Source organism: Neofelis nebulosa, chromosome 8 (genome assembly GCF_028018385.1).
Source record: "Neofelis nebulosa isolate mNeoNeb1 chromosome 8, mNeoNeb1.pri, whole genome shotgun sequence".
NCBI lineage: Eukaryota > Metazoa > Chordata > Mammalia > Carnivora > Felidae > Neofelis > Neofelis nebulosa.
In genome coordinates, this window is record NC_080789.1 from 49,577,857 (window position 1) to 49,598,309 (window position 20,453).

The 20,453-nt window shown below is 44.9% G+C and overlaps 1 protein-coding gene across 2 annotated transcripts; it reads right to left on the reverse strand.

Annotated features, from left to right (window-relative positions):
- Nucleotides 1–2,916: 2,916 nt before the first annotated feature.
- On the reverse strand, nt 2,917–16,568 carry DYRK2 (dual specificity tyrosine phosphorylation regulated kinase 2). 2 transcript variants are annotated; one of them, XM_058742092.1, is made up of 3 exons: nt 16,433–16,568; nt 15,676–15,824; nt 2,917–8,448 (listed from the first exon to the last, which is right to left on the reverse strand). In XM_058742092.1, the coding sequence occupies exons 1-3, from the start codon at nt 16,479–16,481 to the stop codon at nt 6,841–6,843; spliced, it is 1,806 nt and encodes a 601-aa protein (XP_058598075.1). In that variant the 5' UTR covers nt 16,482–16,568; the 3' UTR covers nt 2,917–6,840. The 2 variants fall into 2 exon arrangements, with proteins under 2 accessions (XP_058598075.1, XP_058598076.1); XM_058742093.1 differs by lacking the exon at nt 16,433–16,568 and adding an exon at nt 11,828–11,877 and having other exon boundaries at nt 15,676–15,801.
- Between the last annotated feature and the right edge of the window lie 3,885 nt (nt 16,569–20,453).

The window sequence follows — 20,453 nt, forward strand, 5'->3', positions numbered from 1 at the left end:
AATGCCATCTGCAATAGATGTTATTAAGATGGAGTCTGTCTCTTTTTGTCTTTTTCCTTCTTTTCCTTCCTTCCTTCTCTTCCTTTCTCTCTTTTCCCTTCCTTTCCCTCCCTCCTTCCCTTCCTTCTTTCCTTCCTTCCTTTCTAATTTAAACCTATCTAAGCCACAATTCCAGTGGCTTGAATTCTAGGGAAAGGGAAAATAGGTTGGGTATTCCTGTCAGGACAAAAGGTTGACAAATTAACTCAAACTTACCCATACCCTTATTTCCTATGTAAACACAAATTACTGGTACACTAATCACATTTTCCCACAAACAGCTTAAAGCAACTCCATAAGCTCTTATTTAAATGATCTGGGCCTGTTCATGGGTTTTTGTTTTGTAAATAAACACTATTTTTACCACTTAAGAAATAGTCTGGATATTTAAAACTCCTCAAACTTAGGAGGGGAAATAATTTGGGATAAAAAGCAAGGAAAGACACAATATTTTAGTTTGTAAAATTGGTTTATTTACAATTTGGTATTTTTAAATTGTATTTGGAATTTTAATTTTTATATATTTGCCCGGTAGGCACCCTATGTTTTCTTAAATATGGAGTCAAAGAAATAGGAAACCTGAGTAAGTTTGAATTTAAGAGGTTTACCTGTTGCTTCAGTCAGTAAATTTTAACTTTTAATCCCTGAGAATTAGTAGAGTCAAAAATATTTTCATACATTCAAATGTAAAAAGCGTATTTTAAGAACAGAAAATAATAAAGCTACTATAATTAATCATACTCCCCGAATATGGCAATATAAGGAGTCCCTCTTTCACCAATTAACTGAGAGGTGTGTGCACAGTGCCTTTTAGTTATCAGGTGCACCAATGAGACAAAGATGCTCTAGTCCTCAGTTTTTTGCAGTTTCTCCCCTTTTAAAAAATATTCCTGGGAACTGATACACAATTTATTCAAGTATTAGACATGCTCACTGCTCAGAGCCCTCCCCTCACCCCCGCTTCTAAATTTTTCTGTGTGGTGTATAGTTAGGGATTTTCCTTTACTGTCCGAGACCAAAATTCCTTATTGGATTGCAACCTGAGGCCCAAAATGTTTTTGCAAAGTCACTTTGGAACAAGTCACTTCAGTTTCCTCAAATATCAGGTGAGGGATAATTATAGCTTACAGGAACGTATAAGGCTGCACCGATGTTCCTACAACGCCACGAGACCTGCTAAGTCTTTGTAGGGAACAATGCTGTATAACATTATCGTAGTTATACCCTGCTGCTCCTTATTATAGATGACTAGTTAATGCTCCTAAAATGTCAGCTTTCTTTGGAGGAGTAAATATTAATTCATTAGTTTGCTCATTAAACTTCCTTGAGAAGCAAAGAAATGGCAGTTTATGCCCTCCCCAATACATACAAACTGTAGCACAGATATTAAGGATGTGACCACAGCACAACAGTAAGTCAAAGTCAAACCAAGTAAACCAAAAGTTTTGCAGTAAGATGCAATTTTCTTCTGTATGTGTATCACACTGGCAGTCGCTTTCCATTTTGGGCAGTGTTAAGCATCACTAATGACAAGTGTTTATTTGCCTAATGACTAAAAAAGAAGCAATGTAATTCAAACTTTTAAAAAACAACGAAACAAAGTCACAAATACCCTTTCTTCAAATCTCTTAATGCTCTCTTTCCAAAAGAAAATAAACGAATTTCCCTTTCTTTAAAAGGCCAATACCAATGCCAGCTAAGAACATTCTCTAGTGCTAGTTTAAAGGCAACTTTGAAGTTCCCAAAATAGTTACTTGTATAGATAGGTGTTGATTCCCAAAGCAGAAAGATTACAGAAATTCAAACAGAATATAGTATTACTCAGTTTAAGAAAGAGCTTTAAAAAGACCTGATAAAAGAGAATGAGTGGGAATTATAATCTGCTCTAAGTCAGATCTGGACAATTTTAAATTTAAATTGCTGCTTTAGCATCAACCTTCAATTTTATATGTAATGCACATGTCTTAAATTTTTTTTTCTATAGATATTGAGTTTCTTGGTCAGTTGGTATGTTTTTCAATTGGTAAGAACTCTGATTAGCAAGAGAAGCAGTAATGGGCAATTATGGCATAGGATATGGTAAGCCTGAGTCTGGATTTGGGAATAGTGTCCCCTTGTTTTAGCAAATCCCACTTTTGAAGGAAGCCACACTAAGTAATTTTTTGGCTGCTGGTGGCAGGAGGGGTGTAAATAAAAATGTGCGGTAGTTCTTTCCACAAGAGGGAAATCTTTGTCTATATAATATCCCTACGTCTGACAAATTACTAGGGCATCTGCTCGCTGTCTTCTGGAAGCAAACTCTTGGCTTGGTTAACTAACAAACCTGACAAATCATGAGCTAGGTGCTGTTTCCGATCAAGCCATGGAAGAACAAAGACACTAACACCCAAAATACATGAACCATAGAGACCACCAAGTAAAATAACTACAAAAGCATAAGCATCAAGAAGCACGTGGGGGAGCTGGTGAGAGCACATATGAAGAATTTGCCAGAACTTGCACACAGAAAAGAATAAAGTCCAGTGGGGAATAATTTACAGACTCTGCTCCCACAACTTGTTACCTTGAAGATTTAAAAAAAAAAAAAAAAAAAAGATTTGAAATTCTAGCAGGATACAGAACCTGGCCGCAGAGGCCATATAAAGGAAAATTAACATAGAAACATTACAGGTGAAGGAATAGGGTATCCTGAGAAAAGCAAGAGTTGCCTGCTAAAACTTTATTCTTACTTAAGATTTGCAAATTTATATTGAACTAACAAAAAAAGCCAACTGTAGCTGACAATGTTTGCCTTCTAAACTCTCTCCAGGCCACCAGACCAAGAATATCACCAGAAAAAATCAGGAGTTAAATTATAGTTAGAAAAGGGGAGAAAAGTAAGGTAGGACATTAAATTTTTATTCTGAAATTATCTCTGGCCACGACAATAAAATGTAACAAATATTCACTGAACAGTCTTACTCCTGTCTTCAGCTGTACAATACATACAGTATCATAGAACTGGCCACTAGGATTAAAATCCACCAGAACATATTTCATGTTAAGTGGCGACAGCAGCATCTCACAGAAATGTTTACATACATATGTACACAGTCCACATTCAACCATTTTCACATATTTTCAGTACACACAGTTGCAGCATATTTCAGTCACGTGTCTAAGATGTTGCTCGATAAAAACCCAAGCCACTGCCTAGACAGAACTGTAGCAGTTGAGCTGAGTATAATTACAATTAATTTTATATATGTCCATAGCAGAGAGATGTACAAGCCCCTAAGAAACAGAGTTGACAAATACTTTTTTTTAAAATGCTACCACAGCATTATGTTGGGCGATATCAAAACCTTTACCAACCAAATCAGTTTTTTTTTTTTTAAGTCTTCTGCTTACCAGAAATATTCTTGATGAGAAAAATTACAAAAATGAATGCTCTCTTTAAAATAATTCACACTTTGAAGATTCCAATATGGCCCAATGCTACTGATGCCTAAAGTGTTGCCTAACCTCCTGATGGAGTCCTTTTACACGACTCCAAACCACCCATTAAGTTTAAAAGTGGCTTAAGTGCCTTGCACCCAAATTGTAAAAATCCCTGGCCATCCGTACTAGAGCCAGGCACATATAAAAGGAATGCACTTTGGTTCATACCAAATGCCCTGGGATTAATCACACTATAAAATTAAATGGTTTGAGGTAAATTTTTACAAATACAGTTGATTTTTGTCTAGTGTTACCATAACAAAAAAATATCATTTAAAAAATCAGTCTGATGTTAAGATACAACAAAGACCATCTTTAACCCCTTAAACATAGGAATTTCCTGTGTAACTAACCAAATGGTTACCTTTTTCAATGCCTGATGATGATTCACGCCTTATGGTTTCTATTAAGGCCTGTAAGTAACTGGATATTTAAGACAGATGTATCTTTGCAGAGCTGGGTTCCATCCTTACTGCCGGGTATTCAAAGAGTTAAAGAGGCCAAAAAATGCATGCCCTACAACATGGCATTCAGAACAAAAGGCACATTGTTAACACTAAGGGCACAACTTCTCCTCTACTGTTGATCTGCACTGCCCTGCATCACGGTGCTGTTCCCCTGTCGTAGCAACGCACTTAAGAGGTGATGCGCACTGTGGAGGTGCCAGAAACGGAGCCAGATGAGACTGCAACCAAAGACAAGACACTGTGCTAGTCTGAAATCTGAAAACAGCTCAGACATCCCTAGACACTGGTAACCTGTGAGACCGAGGACTGTTTCCAAGCCAACTCCTAGTAGCCTATTAGAGCCCTTCATTTGTTTTAAAATCACAGAGATGCGACGTTTTTCTTTTTTTTGATATAAATAAGCCAGAATTTTTTAAAAGCAGCCCTACCACTGAACACTGAACCTAGCGGCTCTTATGAATGAAGTAAATCTCACCGTATTTGGAGGGCGGGGGCATAGCACTGCCCATTATAGTTTGGCTTCAAAGTTTCCGGTTGCATTTGTGAGTATCATCACAAATGCACTGTTGGCATCTTAAGTACCAGTTTTATGTGGTGGGGAAAAGACAAGCAGTACTAGTCCATTTATAAATGTTCACATGTACTTTATAGGGAAATTCCTATTAATGGCAGGCTCAGGTTCACGTAAACCTAAATGTGAAAATGAGGGTGGATATGGAAGAGGAGAACTGCAAGGGAAAAACAGCCTTTATGTTTTTGTTTTAAAGAAGCTAACCATCATTCAGAGGCTTATGGTCTTACAAAGCCACCATACCAAGTCTTACACTTCTTATGCCTTTTAAGTCAAAATTTTAATAATAAATACACAATCTTTAAATTCTATAAGCCACTGATTGGGGGTATCGTCACATGAGCATCATTTAAAAAGCAACTTACTAACATATTATTGCACTTCCACAGATTACACAGAAATGTGTACAACAGGCTAAAGAATCTGACTAGGGGAAAGAAGCTATAATTTCTAAGTACAGAAGTACAAATTAATTTATCAGTGACACCCTTAAATAGTAAAGCAAATATCAACATCACTATCTTATTAATAAGCTAATCTTATTACTGTTTTTTGGCAAATATCTGTAATATTTCCTGAGCGTTTTCTCCATCAAACGACAAAGCCTCAAGATAAGAGTTTTGGTCAAAACTACTTTCTTTTTTCTTTTTTCCTAAGGAAGAGAAACTGTAGGACTAATATTAAAAGAACTTAACCGGAAACTTTCCTGGCCTCGCTGGGGACCATGCTTTAAGTACTTGTAAATCAATTTACAGGCAATACAATAATATCTGTGCATATAAAAGAGTATTTATCCTAATTTATACTACCCAAAACCTATTGTCCAAACAGGCAAAAAAATCTTTCTATATTAAATTGCACATACTAAAAAATTTCTTCCACGTGCCTTGAAATTGATAAATATCACTGCTCATACATTAGTGATAAAATACTTAATTTTTCACTTTGAAAATAATTATTATTCAGAGACGAAAATATTCTTTTACCTCTCAGTTAACTTTTCCAGGTAAAGTGTCATTCCCACAAATACAGTCAGTGCAATCCAAAAGAAAGTAAAATAGAGGAATGCGATCTGTGATTTTCCTAATGATGCAAGTAAGTCAAACCATTTAACTTGAGATTGAACTTTTCCTCCTTTAACTACATTGTTTAAATTGACCTCACTGAAAAGTCACAATGACTTCTGTTCAGCAAGAGGATTTTCAAGCATCTTTCTTTTTAAAGAAAGAGTTGATGCTTTCCCAGGCGAAGAGAACCTTACAGTGGCACCTGAAAAGTGTGAACTCACTCTAACTTGCTAAACCTTCTTTGGAACTATGGAAATCCCCACCTTAAGTAGCTAGGCTGCTGTTCTTTTTTAAACTGGGATATGAAAACAATGGTCATAATCACAGCTGAAATGTCTCTCTTCTGTATTAACAGTCTGGGATATATATGTGAAGGAAGGAAAAAAAAAAAAACTAAATGCAAGCAACAGATGTGTAGTGAAAGAGGAACAGAGAGGAGAAAAGCAAAGAGGAGGAACAGTTTATGGAATACATTTTTGTATTTAGGTGCAAAACCAATTCCGTACTATGAGGCTTCTTTACAAACAGGTCGCTGATCATATTAGAAAATTTGGAGGAACACACACGTTTCCATTTATCCACCCAGGTCTGCTTGGCCAGCTTTTAGAAAGTCAGAATGCTAAGTGGGCATGTCAACTTGGGGACTTTGTGTTTGTCTGACCACTAGCTTAGGAAAAAATTCTCTGAGGTCAGTTCTGCTCATTAATCATTTTTGTCCTGGCCGTTCTTCTCCCACCCTCACTACCACCCACGTCACTTATGGGAAACGGAAGCAGGACGTGCTACACCTGTGCGTGAACCAGGAGCATGGCGAGGGAAGGGGGGCCTTCCGGGGGGCAACTGCCTGGGGGAGAATATACTATGAACCATAGAAACAGTGAATGTCTTTGACACCAATCTGTAAATGCGCAGCAGTCACGAAGTAATCAATGGCCTGCCACTGATGTTTATTACTCTGCCACACTAAATACAGTAAGGCTCATCATACTTTTAGAACACAAAAACAATTTTAGGAAGTATAAAAACTTAAAGCATTGTCCCCATGTATTTTATAAAAACAAAATGAACAACTTTCTTACGTTAAAATAAGTGCTGAAAAGATACAAATGAGTTGAGTTATTGAGCAAATAAAAACAGGTCTGAGCTACTCCTTTTCAACCCAGTAAGGCTCAGCAACGTCGTATCTTTCAGATTACCCAGCATCAGGGGACTCAGCTCAGCTAACCAGTTTTGGCAACACTGTCCTCTGCTGAATATTCCCATTGGCATCTGTCATCTGTGCCAAATTAGTCCTCAGTTTGGAAGCTGAGCTGGAAGGTGGAGGTAACTTGGAAATGGATGTGATAGCACCAGTGCTCTCGGTTATCCTTTTCACTGACGTCTTCTCCCCGGTGGGAGGCTTTGGCAACCGCCGCCTCAGCCAGGGATGCCGTAAAGCCTGGCCAGGGGTCATGCGAACCACAGGATCCCATTCTAAACACTGTTTCAAGAAGTCAAGGAAAAGGGGATCGTCACACCCCTTCAGTGCATTCCCCCACTCTCTGCTCTCCGGTGGGCCCCTCAGTTTCCCCCTCCTGGAACGGCCTCCATTGAGAACCACAGAGCCATCTGAGAGTGTCGTGACAGTGCAGTAACGGGGATAACCCTTGGAGCTCACAAAATTTTTGGCTCGTTTGGACGCATCCAGCAGTTTCTGGGAGGGCATGCCCAACAGTTCAATCATACAAGCCAGCTGGTCCCCTTCATCTTCCCCAGGCAAGAGGGGGTAACCGGTCAGGAGCTCTGCTAAAATGCAACCCAGGCTCCACATATCGATGGGCATGCCGTATCTGGCGCCAAGGATCACTTCCGGAGCCCGGTAAAAACGGGACTGAATGTACGTGTAGACGCGCTGATGCTCATAACAACTGGAGCCAAAATCGATCACTTTAATACCACTTCTACCCTGCTGCTTTAATAAAATGTTCTCGGGCTTAAGGTCACAGTGAATTATTCTGTTTTTGTGCAAAGCATCCAAGCACTGCAGAATCGAGTGGGCAAACTTGCGAACCAAAGGCAGGCTGAAGCCCTGGAACTTATTCTTCTTGATGAGCTCATAGAGGTTCATGCTCAGCAGCTCGAACGTCATGCAGATGTGGTTTCGGAAGGTGAAATTCTCCAGCATGTGGATGACATTCATGGTGTTGTCCTTGTCCTGCTTCCGCAGGTGTTCCAGGATCCGAATCTCCTCTGCTGCCTGCCGGTGGAAACGCTTCTCGTTCCGCACCATCTTCAGGGCCACGTGCTGGTGGACTTTGTGGTCATAGGCCTTGACCACCTGCCCAAAGCTTCCCTTCCCAATGACCTTGAGGACCTCGTACCTGTAAGCCACGTGATCGTGGGGCACCTGCACGTATGATCCCTGGTCATCATCATAGCCACCATTGTTGGGCCCACCTGTCATGCCCTGGCGCTTCTTTGCGTTTGGACCCAAGAAGTATATTTCAGGGTAGCTGAAAATCTCGTGGTGTTCAAAGGTGGTTAGTTTTTGCATGTATTGCTTCATTGCTTGTTCGGGTGTCATGGGGGTGGCTTTCACCTTCCCCATGCCTTCCATAGACTTCAGAGAGGTGGAGCTCCCCTGCCGCCTATGGATGCTCTCCAGCTGCCGCTCCGGCACTACCGGCAAGCCCGTCTTACCCACTGTCGTAAGCCCGTTTGGTTGTGTCGTGAGCACTGTCCGCTTGTTACTATTATCCTCAAACAGCTGCTGAACCTGGATCTGTCCGTGGCTGTGGCTGCCGACATGTAAGTGATCGTTCATTGTGTGCTTACTGCCGCCAATCTGGAATTCAGAAAGCAAACGTGAATACAACGGAAGAGGTCTCTCTGTTCGAATGGTGTATTTTTTAAGTCAGCCCCCACCCCACCTTTACAGTCCAAATCAGGTTCGCTAAATGGAAAGAGCTGTACGCCCAGGAGGGACCTCATGAACACCCCGACAGGGAGAGTGGATATGGTGCTGACAGTCTCTGATTAAATAAAGGAAAAAGACTAGTAGACTTGGGAAGGCTACGAAACTTGGGATCCTGAAAAAAGGGACCCCATAAATGCCACACCTACCACACCCCGGATCTTTACAGTAGGTTCCCTGTGGAGGCAGAGGCATCTGTCTTGTTCATTGGTCTACACCTAACACTTAGCACAGGGCCCGGCACACCCCAGGTGTTCCTCTCAACCCGTAGGTAAAATGAAACAGGATACAGAAAAAGCTGGAACATGTCATCTTTGTGCTGGCTCCACCTCCTCCAGATCACAGCCCCTTTCACACTTCATTTATTCCCTATTACCACGAGGGCAGAGATCATGGCTGTCTTGTTCACTACTCTCTCTCCAATGTCTAGCTAGTTCCATTCTGAAAACACTAGTGTCTTCCATTCTTGATCTTCTCCACTACGTGGAAAACCGACTACACCTAGGAAGATGTATGATCCACTGACAAAAAAATGTGCACTTTTAGGCTTGAAAGATTCCCATGTGGATATGCATTGTAGAATCTTGTAAACTCCTAATCTATTTTTAAAAAATTTCTGGGCTTCATAGACTGTGATGACCATTTAAGGCCATTCAGCCCAACAAACCAACCACCACAGTTTGGGGCCTTCCTTTGGTCAATGGCTCCACTCTCTTAACAGTGTATTTCTGTGGGCTGCTGGGATACTCAGCTTTCCAACAAGGAACACAAAGTAGCGACTTCTATTTCAGGCACACATACCATCCCTGAACATTCTTGTCTAAACAAAACTGATGGTGCAAGCCAAGGGGCCCCCAGTCTTCTACCAAGAATCTGCTTGGGACTTCCTTCAAGTATTATTATTGCAAAGATGTGAGGGGTGGGAGAGCACTAGCAGCCAGGATCCCCTCGGTTAGGAATTCTTCCCAGCCTCAGGCAACCACCCAGAAGTCTTAATGCATCCTGCTTGGTGATTTTTGTGTAAATCTTAAAGATCATTCACAACCCATCTCATTCATTCAACCGGTATTAGCTAAGGTCTAGGCACAGAAGTGGCAGAGTCCCTGCCCTTTAGGAGCTTATAATCCGTTAGCTGAAATCACTTGCCAACAGTATTTTTTCTGTTAGTTTCTTTCTGAATCCTACCTTTTGGGCTCTATATACTACCAAAGAATAAAAACAGTCTGTATAGGTAACACAGCAATTCAAAAAATGGCTCAGAATCACCCAGATTATAAACTTGAAATTTCAAGTCCTTCTTAGCAGCCGACCAAGACCTTTGAATTTTCTTTAACTGACATGTAGCCTGCACAGTGACTATATAAGGAGTGGGCTTTCTCTCTGCTTGCTTCTAATAAAACAAAAAAGTAATAAGAAAAAAAAGTAGAATACTGTATAGTACCTGGGCCTGTCTGAAGTGTGATTTCCTAGATTGAGAGATTTTACTACTCAGGCCAATTTTTTGAAGACTTCTCATCAAACCCTTTTATTAAAGTCATTGATGATATTTCATGCTAAGTGATCTTTTGTCGGGTAGCTGGACAGGTTATTTTATGCCCATTCTATGCCAAAAGCAGAACAGTCCATAAAAATGAATTAGAAACTCTTGAGTATATAGAAAAGTAGTACAGGCCTGTCCACAGCTTTCGTTCCCAAGTCCTACTCTCTGCACCCCTCCTCCCCACTGTGATCTTTCAAGCACCAGGAAATAGAAAGATCTGAAATTTGAAATACCTCTCTTCTAGAGAACCATTCTCTTCAGGGCGGGAAAGAGTGATTCAGAAGAAAAACCCCGCTACAAAAAGCATGAGGCTTCACTAGGGACAAAATTAACCTTGAGGCTTTAGGAACTCCTACAAGATAGCAACGCAAAGCATTTTGAGCATCAGAAATTCACTCCAATTTTTCCAACAGCAATCTTAATGTTTTGCACAATTAAAATACAATCACACAAATTTAATTACTAGAGCCAAAGAGGGCTCGACAATTAACTATCAACTCCTGTCTCTCCGACTGCCTTCTCTCGGTCTTCTCAGCTGTCTCAACTATTAGCTCACTTACCCTTGGATGGGTTCAGGGGTTCCTCAGCATTCAAGCCTCAACTCCCCTGGCCTCTTAATTCCCCTAATTCTCCCTAGTTGATCCTGACCACAGCCAGGGCTTCAGCAAGCACCCAAGGACTGACAAGTTCACAGCTCCACTTCCAGCTCAGGCCTGCCCGATCTGGTCTCCTGAGCCCAGGACCCTTGTGTCCAAGGACAGATCAGCCGCCTTCCCCACAGGCAGTTCAAACTGAACTCATGATTTTCCTTCCAAAACCGTTTCCTCCTCCCATACCCTCAATTTCCGATAAACAAAAGGCTTCTCTTCCACATAGTCACTCAAGCTTGAACATCTGGAAATCCTTCTGAGTGTCTCCCTCACCTTCTGAGTCCCCAATAAGTGTTGCTGTCTCTCTATCCTACTCCCTCTCCGCTGACCGGGCCTCACCGCCCGCCCACTCCTGAGGTCTTTCACTGGGACAACCCAAGCAGACTCCTCACATGGCCCTATGCTTCTCAGTCTAGAATTCCTCAAATCACCTTCTCCAAAGTAGAGAGTTGTCATTGTAAAGTGTCAATCTGACACTGACCTCCCTCCCTTTTGCTCAAGGCCCACATCTGCACCCCATTTCCACAGTTAACCCAAGAATTTACAGGCCGGGACACCGGGTTCTAAAATGTAGCACATAAATGTCCTCAGTCCTTCCTTCCAATGTCATCTACCACTGTTACAATTCTGAGAGTAACAAAGCTGGGTTCCCCAAGACCTGTGGAAACACCATGTCCTCTTATGCTCCTCTGCTTTTGGTGAGGTCATGTTTCACAAGTCGAGGCCTATTAGAAGTGCGACCTTGGGCAATTCATCTCTCGGAACCTCAGTAGGCTTGTCTGTAAAAAGGCAACAGAGCTCCTCATCAGAGCTATAGGATTAAATACGTCAAATAAAATGTATAAAGTGCTTAGTAAAGAAGAGCTGTTATCATCCTTCCCAAAGGCTGCTTGGAATCTCCTTCCTCACTATGTCTCCATGGCAAACTCCCACTCAGCCTTCAGGGTCCAGTTCAACTCTCACCTCTTCTGTGAAACTTCCCCTTTCCTTGCTCTCTTTCAGACCACTGTTAACACCTATTTCATCTTATTGTAAGTGTTTTAACACCTAATGTACCCACCTGGCTGTGAGCAATTCCAGGGCAGGGTCACCTCTTATCTTTGTAAGTCCCTATTAACATAAACCCAGACATACAGTAAGCACTAGGTAAGTATCTGTTGAATGGAAGAACACAGGTCAATAAATCCTTGTTAACTGATACCTCTCTGAATTGTATTTGGGAACTACTCTTGTACCTTCATAAGAACACAGGAAGTTAATGCCCAGGGAATTAGGGATGTCCCTAGCGATCCAAGTCACAAGACATTAGGTTAGGCTCACAGTGCATCAGCAGAGACTTAAAGGCAAATGATAGCCAGTTAAAAGGTACCTGTAGCAGGTCAGTTAAACGCCTAAAAGCAATGTGTGGAATCTTAACAACTTTCCAGCGTTAAGGAGATTCTGTTGAGAGGCTATAGAAAAGAAGGTCTTTGATCTCAAATACTGTAGGACTCGAAAATCACAATGAAACTCAGAAGCGCAATTAACTGATTTATTAAAAACAAAAGGTGGGGGGAGCTTTAGAGGAGCCACGGTATTTCCAGAACACATATGCCAGGCCTACATAACCGTAAGAATATTAAAACCCCCTTACTCTCAGCCTCTTGAGGTCTGAGAACGTGGCTTATTCCTGTTTGCTACTGCTCATCTAGCATGGTTGTCACATTTAAAAATATACACAGAGCGAATGCAATTGTTAGATATGTACAACGTAGGGGTTAAAACAGAGACCTACAAAAGCCTTCTCTGACCATGAAATAGTTCAGTATTAAAAATTATATAAGAACAATAGTCTAACCAGCTTAATCTCTTCCAATAATAAAGTAGAAAATAGGAGACTGTGTTAACATTTTGGAGCATTTGAAAACTTCCCTGAGGTCATCTTAGAAATGCTGTACAGTGTTATGGGAACAGAATTGAGTGCAAAAAGGTTGGAATTTTGGCTCCTCCTCAAACACAGAGAGCCTGTGTGGCTCTGAGTCAAATATCTACTTTTTCTTCTTGAAAATATTACTATTTTTTTAAGTGAGAATACTCATTCTTTTTTTTTTAATCCCAATTATTTTATAAAGGTAAAGCTGGTAACTAGAGACTGCTGTAAACATTAGAACAGTTATGAAAGTGATATAATACTAATATTTGGGAATTAAGAAAAGTATATCATTATTTCCAATACAACATCAAAAGAAAAAAAAAACTTAATAGGAATCCACACAGTGACTGGGTACACTATTCAGACAAACAGAAATAAACAGAACAACTACATATACAATAATATATCCATGGAGACAGGGAACAAAAGGGCAGTGGACTAAATAAATTCCAAAGTTCATACTCTTTATAATCATATATTTACCCTCCTGTATATACTTTACAAGCGGAAATATGGACAAGCTCCTGTGACAAGATCATTTTTCTCTCCTTAATACCCTTTCCCCCCTTATTCTAAACCCAAGTGTAATTGCTGTGGAAGAAACAACTAAAAACTTACAAGCACCTGAAAGACACATGGGACTATGGCTCTGCAAAAGTTCCTGCATTTGTAGTGAAATGAACACAACTTCCTAGGAGAAGTGATGTCAAGCAAGAGGTAGAAGCTAGGCTCAGGAAGGCCTGGCTTTAGCTCCAGCCTTGATAGGAACTGCCTAGGGAATCTTGACCAAACCAGTTAACCTGTCAGACTGTTTCCTCATCTGTAAAATGAAGGAGTAGAACCAGAAAAAATACTGTGTTGTTTTTTTAAAAAACTTTCCTTTTCTACAAAATCTGCAATGTTGTGCAAATAAAATCAAAACTAAACCACAATCAAAATCTAACTTTACACTTTCAAAACCAAGTTTCCAACGATCAATAATAGCACGGGAATTTTAACTGGAAGTTTAAAACAGGTAAACCAGCCAGATACCACAGCAAAACACAAGCATCCATTACTGGGAGTCCTGAGAAGGAACCTCACATTTTTTCATCTCTGGTGCACCACGGCCTGTTCCTGCAGTGGACACCTTTTGTTTTCTCTAATCTGATTACATATTTCTATTGGAAAAAGGCTCTGATCTAAGAAAGCCCACTCTTGGAATCCAGATGAAAACCTAGTACTTCCTTCCCAGGTCACATCAGGTCACGTGATTACACCCACCCATGGAAAAAGTGGATGCTGTATTTTAAAATTCTCAGATGAGGGGCGCCTGGGTGGCGCAGTCGGTTAAGCGTCCGACTTCAGCCAGGTCACGATCTCGCGGTCCGTGAGTTCGAGCCCCGCGTCAGGCTCTGGGCCGATGGCTCGGAGCCTGGAGCCTGTTTCCGATTCTGTGTCTCCCTCTCTCTCTGCCCCTCCCCTGTTCATGCTCTGTCTCTCTCTGTCCCAAAAATAAATAAAAAATGTTGAAAAAAATAAAATAAAATAAAATAAAATAAAATAAAATAAAATAAAATAAAATTCTCAGATGATTCCAAACCAAACAAACAAACAAACCCAAACCCCTAAAACTAATGGCAATTCTCAACTAAAACGTCACCATAACAGGAACGTTCAACCATAAGGTATCAACCAGCCTACTGACAAATTCTCTTCCACCATCAACAGTGCAACACAGATCAGTTAACTTCTGTGTAATGAATTCTCAGCACCTGGTCACATGTTTGGGGGGGGGAGGGGAGGGAGAAGGAAGAGAGAGAAGGGAGGGAGGGAGAGAATGAATATCTAACAGAACGGTTTCCTATAAAACTTGTACCCATCTGTCCAGGTCTAAGGGGAGATACCCCACTGGAGCCATCCTCTCACAAAGTCTCCTCTAATAAAGAAGTTTCCCCATAACACATGACCCTCAGAGCTGCATCTCTGTAGGCTGGAAATGGCCCTTTCCTACAAGAACTCAACTTTCGCTAGGCAAATGAAGCCATATCCCTACCAAGCATCCCTCACATTGAACCACCTTAGGCCATTCCTATGGAGGATCCAATCGGAAATAAGACCTGGGAAACCGTCAGCTCCTCCAGAAGTGCACACCTTCTCTAAGCTGGCAGTCACCTTCCAAGGGCGATCTCTGGGAGCTGAGAAAAGGTACATGCTGAAGTCAAATCCAGTTTGCCAATCTGCAGCCACTAGTCCCAAGATGGGCTGTCCCCTCCCTCTCCACCCACAGAGGGACCTCAGCACCTGCCGGGTGCCCTTCCCTTCTCACTTCCAAAGTAAAGCCAGCTCTTTCCTTTTGAATAATATCCAAATGCAGAATCCTACAGGGGTGGCTGGTTGTTTTGACTGCTGCTGTGGCTCTTATTTTTGTTAATGTTAATTACAATTTCTGTTGTGCTCAAACCTGTAGCACTCATAAAACATGCTTCCACACGCGGGGGACAATTGGCGGTGCTCCCTGCTGGCTGGAGCCAGGCCTGGGAGGCTCTTTGGGGGATCGATTTTCCGGGCAGGACAGCCTGACTGTCCCCTAACACATATCTGTTCTATAAATACCCACTACCCAGTGGTTGGGGGGAGGGGAGGGGCTGGGGGATGTTTACCCGGTCAGGGAAAGGAGCTCTGGAAAGCAACGACGAAAAAGGAGGGAAAAAAGAAGGAAAGAAAGCACCAAGGAGGAAGTTCCGAGGAAGAGGAGCGCAGGGGTGGGCGGGCTTCGGAGGGGAAGTGAGGGGCCCACGCCACGAATCTTCCTTTGTGGCTGCAGCTCTCGGTTCGCCCAAGTTGCATAGGGTGGCGTCCAGAAGAGGCCACTAGCCAGGGGCGTGGAGATACTCGCACTTCGACCTCTCTTCTCCCGGCGTCAGAACCCCACAAGTCCGAGTGTTTATGCCCCGGGCCCCTCCCGCACCCCTGCCCCCCCCCCCCCCGCGGCCTCCCGCGGGGCTGGGTCTCACCGTGTGGGCTGCGGCGGCCGCGTTGCTGGCCCGGAGAGGCGGCAGGGCGATCGGGGAGGGCGGGCCGGTCCCCACTCCGCTCCGGGGAGCCCCCGCACCAAGCCCCGGGGAAGCCTGAAGCTGACGAACGGCGCTGTCCCCTCCTCTGCCTGGGAGCCACGCACGGGAGGAGACAAAAGAGGGTCAGGGGGGAGAAAGTCACCCAGAACCCGTCGCCCCGCCCCACCCCTCTGGGTAGCGAGCCCCGCTCTCCCTGAGAGACGGGACGGTAAAAACGGGCGTCCGGGGAAATGAAAGGGCGCCCGGGTCACGGATCCCCGGCGCGCACCCCCGGGCGGGGCTCGGGCAGCTGCAAAGTTAAGTCGGGCGCGGGCGCTCGAGTTCGCGACCCCGCGGCGGGGCCGGGCTGGGCCGGGGCCGGGCGGCCCACGTTGCAAGCGGCCACAGGCCGGGAAAGGGGTTGGACCGCCGACAAGGGCGCGACGGCCTCGCCGGGCCCCGGGCGGGGGCAGGCCCGGGACGGCCCTCGCCGGCCGGGTCGGAGGGCTCCACTCGGAGGAGCCCCGGGGCCGGGGTGCAACAATGAGCGGAGCCGAGGCGAGGGCGCGCCGTCCGCCCCGGGGCCCCGCCACCGCGCAGACTTTGTTCGAGGTCCCGCAGGCAGCGGGCGCCCGCGCCACGAGGGCTGGACCCGGGGCGCGCGGGGTGCCGCCGGGGGCGGGCGCCGGGGGCGGCGTGGCGGCCAGGCCCTCCTTACCGGTCGGGTAGGCGGCGGGAGCGGCGGCCGAAGGTTTCCTGGTTAACATGGCCGCTGGAGAAGAAAATGCATTTCAGGGCTGCCGTCTCCGCCGCCGCCGCCCGTCCTGCTGTTACTTCTCGCGGCCGCCGCCGCCTCCGGGTCGCCCCTCTCGCGGGTCTCCGGCGCTTCCTCGCCGCCTCGCGTCAGCTACAGCCAGACACACACAGTCCGCTGCATCCCCGCGGCCCGGGCCCGCCGCCGCGAGTCCCCCGCTCTCCTCCTCGCCGCCGCCGCCGCCGCCGTCCTCCTCTTCCTCGGGCGGCTGCAGCACCCCCCGGCCCGTGCACATGCCTCGCCCTCCCCTGCGCGCCGCTGGCCTCCCCGAGTCCCTCACATAGGGCGCGGGGGAGCGGGCTGCGCCGCCAGGACCGACTCGCTCGGGAGCCTCCTCCCGGGCTCGCGCGCGCGCGCCCCCGCGCACACTCGCACTGGCGCCCGCGCGCGGCGCGGCCCGGGAGGGCAGCCCCGCCCCCGCTCCCCTCCGCCGCGGGTGCAGGCCCCGCCCCCGGGCTCCCCCCCCGGCTTAGCCACACACGCTCACGTACACCCCACCCCCACCCCCACCCAGCCACCCTCCGGAGTCCCTACCCCACCCAGTCATCTGCATAGCCACCCCTCCACTCCCCGGAAAAGTCTGCAGTCTCCGCTCGGCCTCCGCCTCCCCCTCCGGCCATCTGCGCGGCTCCCCTCGGCCCCGCTCGGCTCCCCTCCCAACGACCTTTTCCCCTCCGCGGCCTCCAGCCCCTGCAGCACCCCGCCTTTTTCCCCCCAGCGCAACCTACCACTGCTTCCCTCCACCGAAATCTCTGCAGAGACCCCTCCCCTTCCACGAGCGCCCCGAAACACATGCATTTGCAGCTTTCTGAACCCAATGGCTGCTCACAGACAATACTGTCCCCCCCCTTCCTGGTCCCAGTGGCTTAACCACCCCGTCTCCCCATTTTGTCATGTAAAAAACTTAGTTGTGCGAGGGTCACCTCGGTAAGTCAAGCCCGAAGGAGGGCCGCAGCTTAGCTTGGTGAACCCCCGAGCGTGGGCGAGGGAGGGGGCTGCCCTCCCACCTCCACCTCCACGACACACACCCTCCCCGATTTACTGACACCAAGTGACCGCTTGCCAGTCTCTAGGACAGGGGAGGCAGAGAGGCGCTCGTGGATGGCTGCTGGGGAAGCAGTTGTCTGTAGGTTGCTAGGCAAAAATAAACATCAGAGACACCTCCCATTTCCTTACAACTCCGAGCCTTTTCCCGGCGCGGCCACTGGGAGAGACACACCTTCCTTTCTGCTCTCCGCCGTCCGGAGGGACACCTTTAATTCTTCTCATTCCCAGGGCTGAGTCTCTCTCCGCTTCCCTTTCAAGACACGTGGAGAATTTCCCTGCCCTTTTCACTTGCCACCTACAGCCTCTCATTCCCTTGCAGACTGAAAAACTGCTTGCCCATCACACACCTGCGTCCTGTAGTGTGTGGAACATCCTTTGTACAGAGGTCACAGGTTTTGTCACCTCAACAGTTAGGAAGGAGGAAAGAGCCAGGCAATCTCGGACGACAGGCCAGAAAGCTTTGGGGGCGGGGGGAGGGCATTTCCTTACGGAGTAGTACCCAGTCTCTGAAGTTCGGGGAGACCTGGGTCCATTATGTTCTGCCTCCAGTATCCTGCAGGGCCTCTGTCTGGACCAAGTTTGCAGGCCTGAACTAGCGCAGACTCAAATCGGAAAGAGGCCACCTCCTGCGGAGTCCCATCGCCCCTACTGTTTGCAAATTGTCATAGCAACCTCCCAGAGAGATCACACTCACTTTATACAAATGCCAAAAACATGGAGTGTTTCAAAGATAGAATGTGACCCTGTAAGAGTCTCTAGGGCATTAAAGATAGGGAGCATTGGCAGAGGGAACAGGTGGCAGAGTGGAATTTTGCCTAATGGTGTGTCCCTCCAAAAAAAAAAAAAAAAAAATCTTGGTGCCTTTGCCTAATCAAGTAGAATCACAGTGAAATAATCAATTTAATAATATGCTTAATCTGACCCCATCAAGAACTGTTCCCTTTTGCTACCTTCCCATTCAGATTCACTTGGGGAAACATGTAGCGTTCAGAATTAACTAAAAGAGGGGCGCCTGGGTGGCTCAGTCGGTTGGGCCTCCAACTTCGCTGGGGTCATGATCTCACGGCTGGCTGGCTCTAGGGTTCGAGCCCCCAGACGGGCTCCGGGCTGCCCGCTCCGAGCCTGGAGCCCACTTTGGATTCTGTGTCTTCCTCTCTCTTGCTCCTCTTCTGGTCACACTCTGTCTCTCTCTCTCTGTCTCTCTGTCTCTCTCTCTAAAAAAGAAATAAACATTTAAAAAAAGAATTAACTGAAAGAAAAGGGGCTACTTAGTAGCAGAGAGGAAGCCAGAACCCATTCCCAGGCTCCTGGTCTAATTTCTCTATGCTTTCTATTACCACCGTGGATTTTTAAGAAACTCACACCTCCTTCCTTCTTTCCACTTCAAAACGATTATTTTCATACGGTATTCCTTTTTTTCTGTAAATGAGTACTCCATATAACTCATATTCAAATAAAAAATTTGAAGCAAAAAATCAATTTTAATATAACCTGACACCCTTTTACTTAAATCATTCTTGCAATACTTGAATAGGAAATAGGCACTGCTTTTTCATGAAGAAGGAAAATGCTAAGTACTCGAAGTCATGGTTTGTAAAATCCAAGTTAGTAATATTAATCTACACATTAAACATGAGGAAAGGGAGGACTTTTTTTTTTTTTAATGGAAGGACACAAAGAATCATTAACTTTAATCAAAGAAAGAAAAAGATACATGTTTGGGGAACTTTTCCTAGTAAATTGTTTTATGACAGATCAGGTATAATTTCAATTTTATATTTTTGTTGTTTCTTGTCTTAGGGAAAATTTGCAATTAGTCTAATCATTGGCTGTTTTAATTATAAATGGCACACCTTTCAAACTTATATTCTTACTTAGCTCAAAATGAGTATTTGCAATTTCTTGGATTTCTCTCATTATGTTAAATATTGATGAGTTCAGCCTGAATTAACGTCAAATACATGTGCATACGTATTTGACAAACTCCTTGAGCTTTCAAGAAGAATGAACTGGGTTAATGCTAGGAGTTATTACCCTCAAGCTTATTAATTATCCTGAATATTTACCTCTTTATAAAATTCTTTCACAAATATCCTTGTGTTTCATCTTCACAACTCACAACCTGACCAGAGTTGTGTTGATGTTAATAGTAATCTCCTCCGGGGGCTCAAGTCCCTCAGTTAATTAATAGTAATCTCCTCCGGGGGCTCAAGTCCCTTCGTTAAGTGTGTCTGCTCTTTGATTCTTGTCTGTTGGAAAAACTCCATCTGTTTTGTATGTTTGTCAAATCCAGATTCAAATAACAAGTAGGTAGGCAGGATGGGGCTGGATTAGAAAGAAGGAAACTTTGGGGAACTCAGAATGGAGCCTTGTGGAAGGAAGTTGTTTTCAGTGGGAAAAATAGTGATGGATCACAGAGAAATTGGAAACGAACAAGAAAATTGCTGGTTTCTGAAACACATTCCCTCATTGAATCCCTTTATCCCAGAAACATTTACAAAGAATTTAGTATGTGTAAGGCCTACAGGATATGATGAATCATCAGATGTGGTGCTCTGGGCTTCGGTCTGGCGATCTATTAGGATCTCATTCTTTTATCTAATTAAGCAAGAAACAGTAAGCACCTAACATATTTTTGACACTATTAGTTCTGGGGTCACAAAGTTAAATAAATAGTCTCTGATTCTGGTCATTGTTATTAAGAAGCTCCCAGCCCAGGAGAGGCGACAAGACATTTAATGACGTGATGGGGCAGAAATCGAGGCGGGTAGGAGGTACAATGGCGGCACGTGGAGGGAATGATGAACTGTACCTAAGTGGTGACTGGAATCAAAGAGTCTGTGCTTCAGTGAAGGCTTAAAATGTTTTTGCTGTTTAT

Excerpts from the sequence above, each read along its gene's own strand:
- DYRK2 (XM_058742092.1), bottom strand. The coding sequence starts at position 16,481 with ATGTTAACCAGGAAACCTTCGGCCGCCGCTCCCGCCGCCTACCCGACC. Across the intron at positions 15,825-16,432 it reads TCCCGCCGCCTACCCGACCG|GCAGAGGAGGGGACAGCGCC; the intron begins GTAAGGAGGGCC and ends CGTGGCTCCCAG. Across the intron at positions 8,449-15,675 it reads CGGCCGCCGCAGCCCACACG|ATTGGCGGCAGTAAGCACAC; the intron begins GTGAGACCCAGC and ends TCTGAATTCCAG.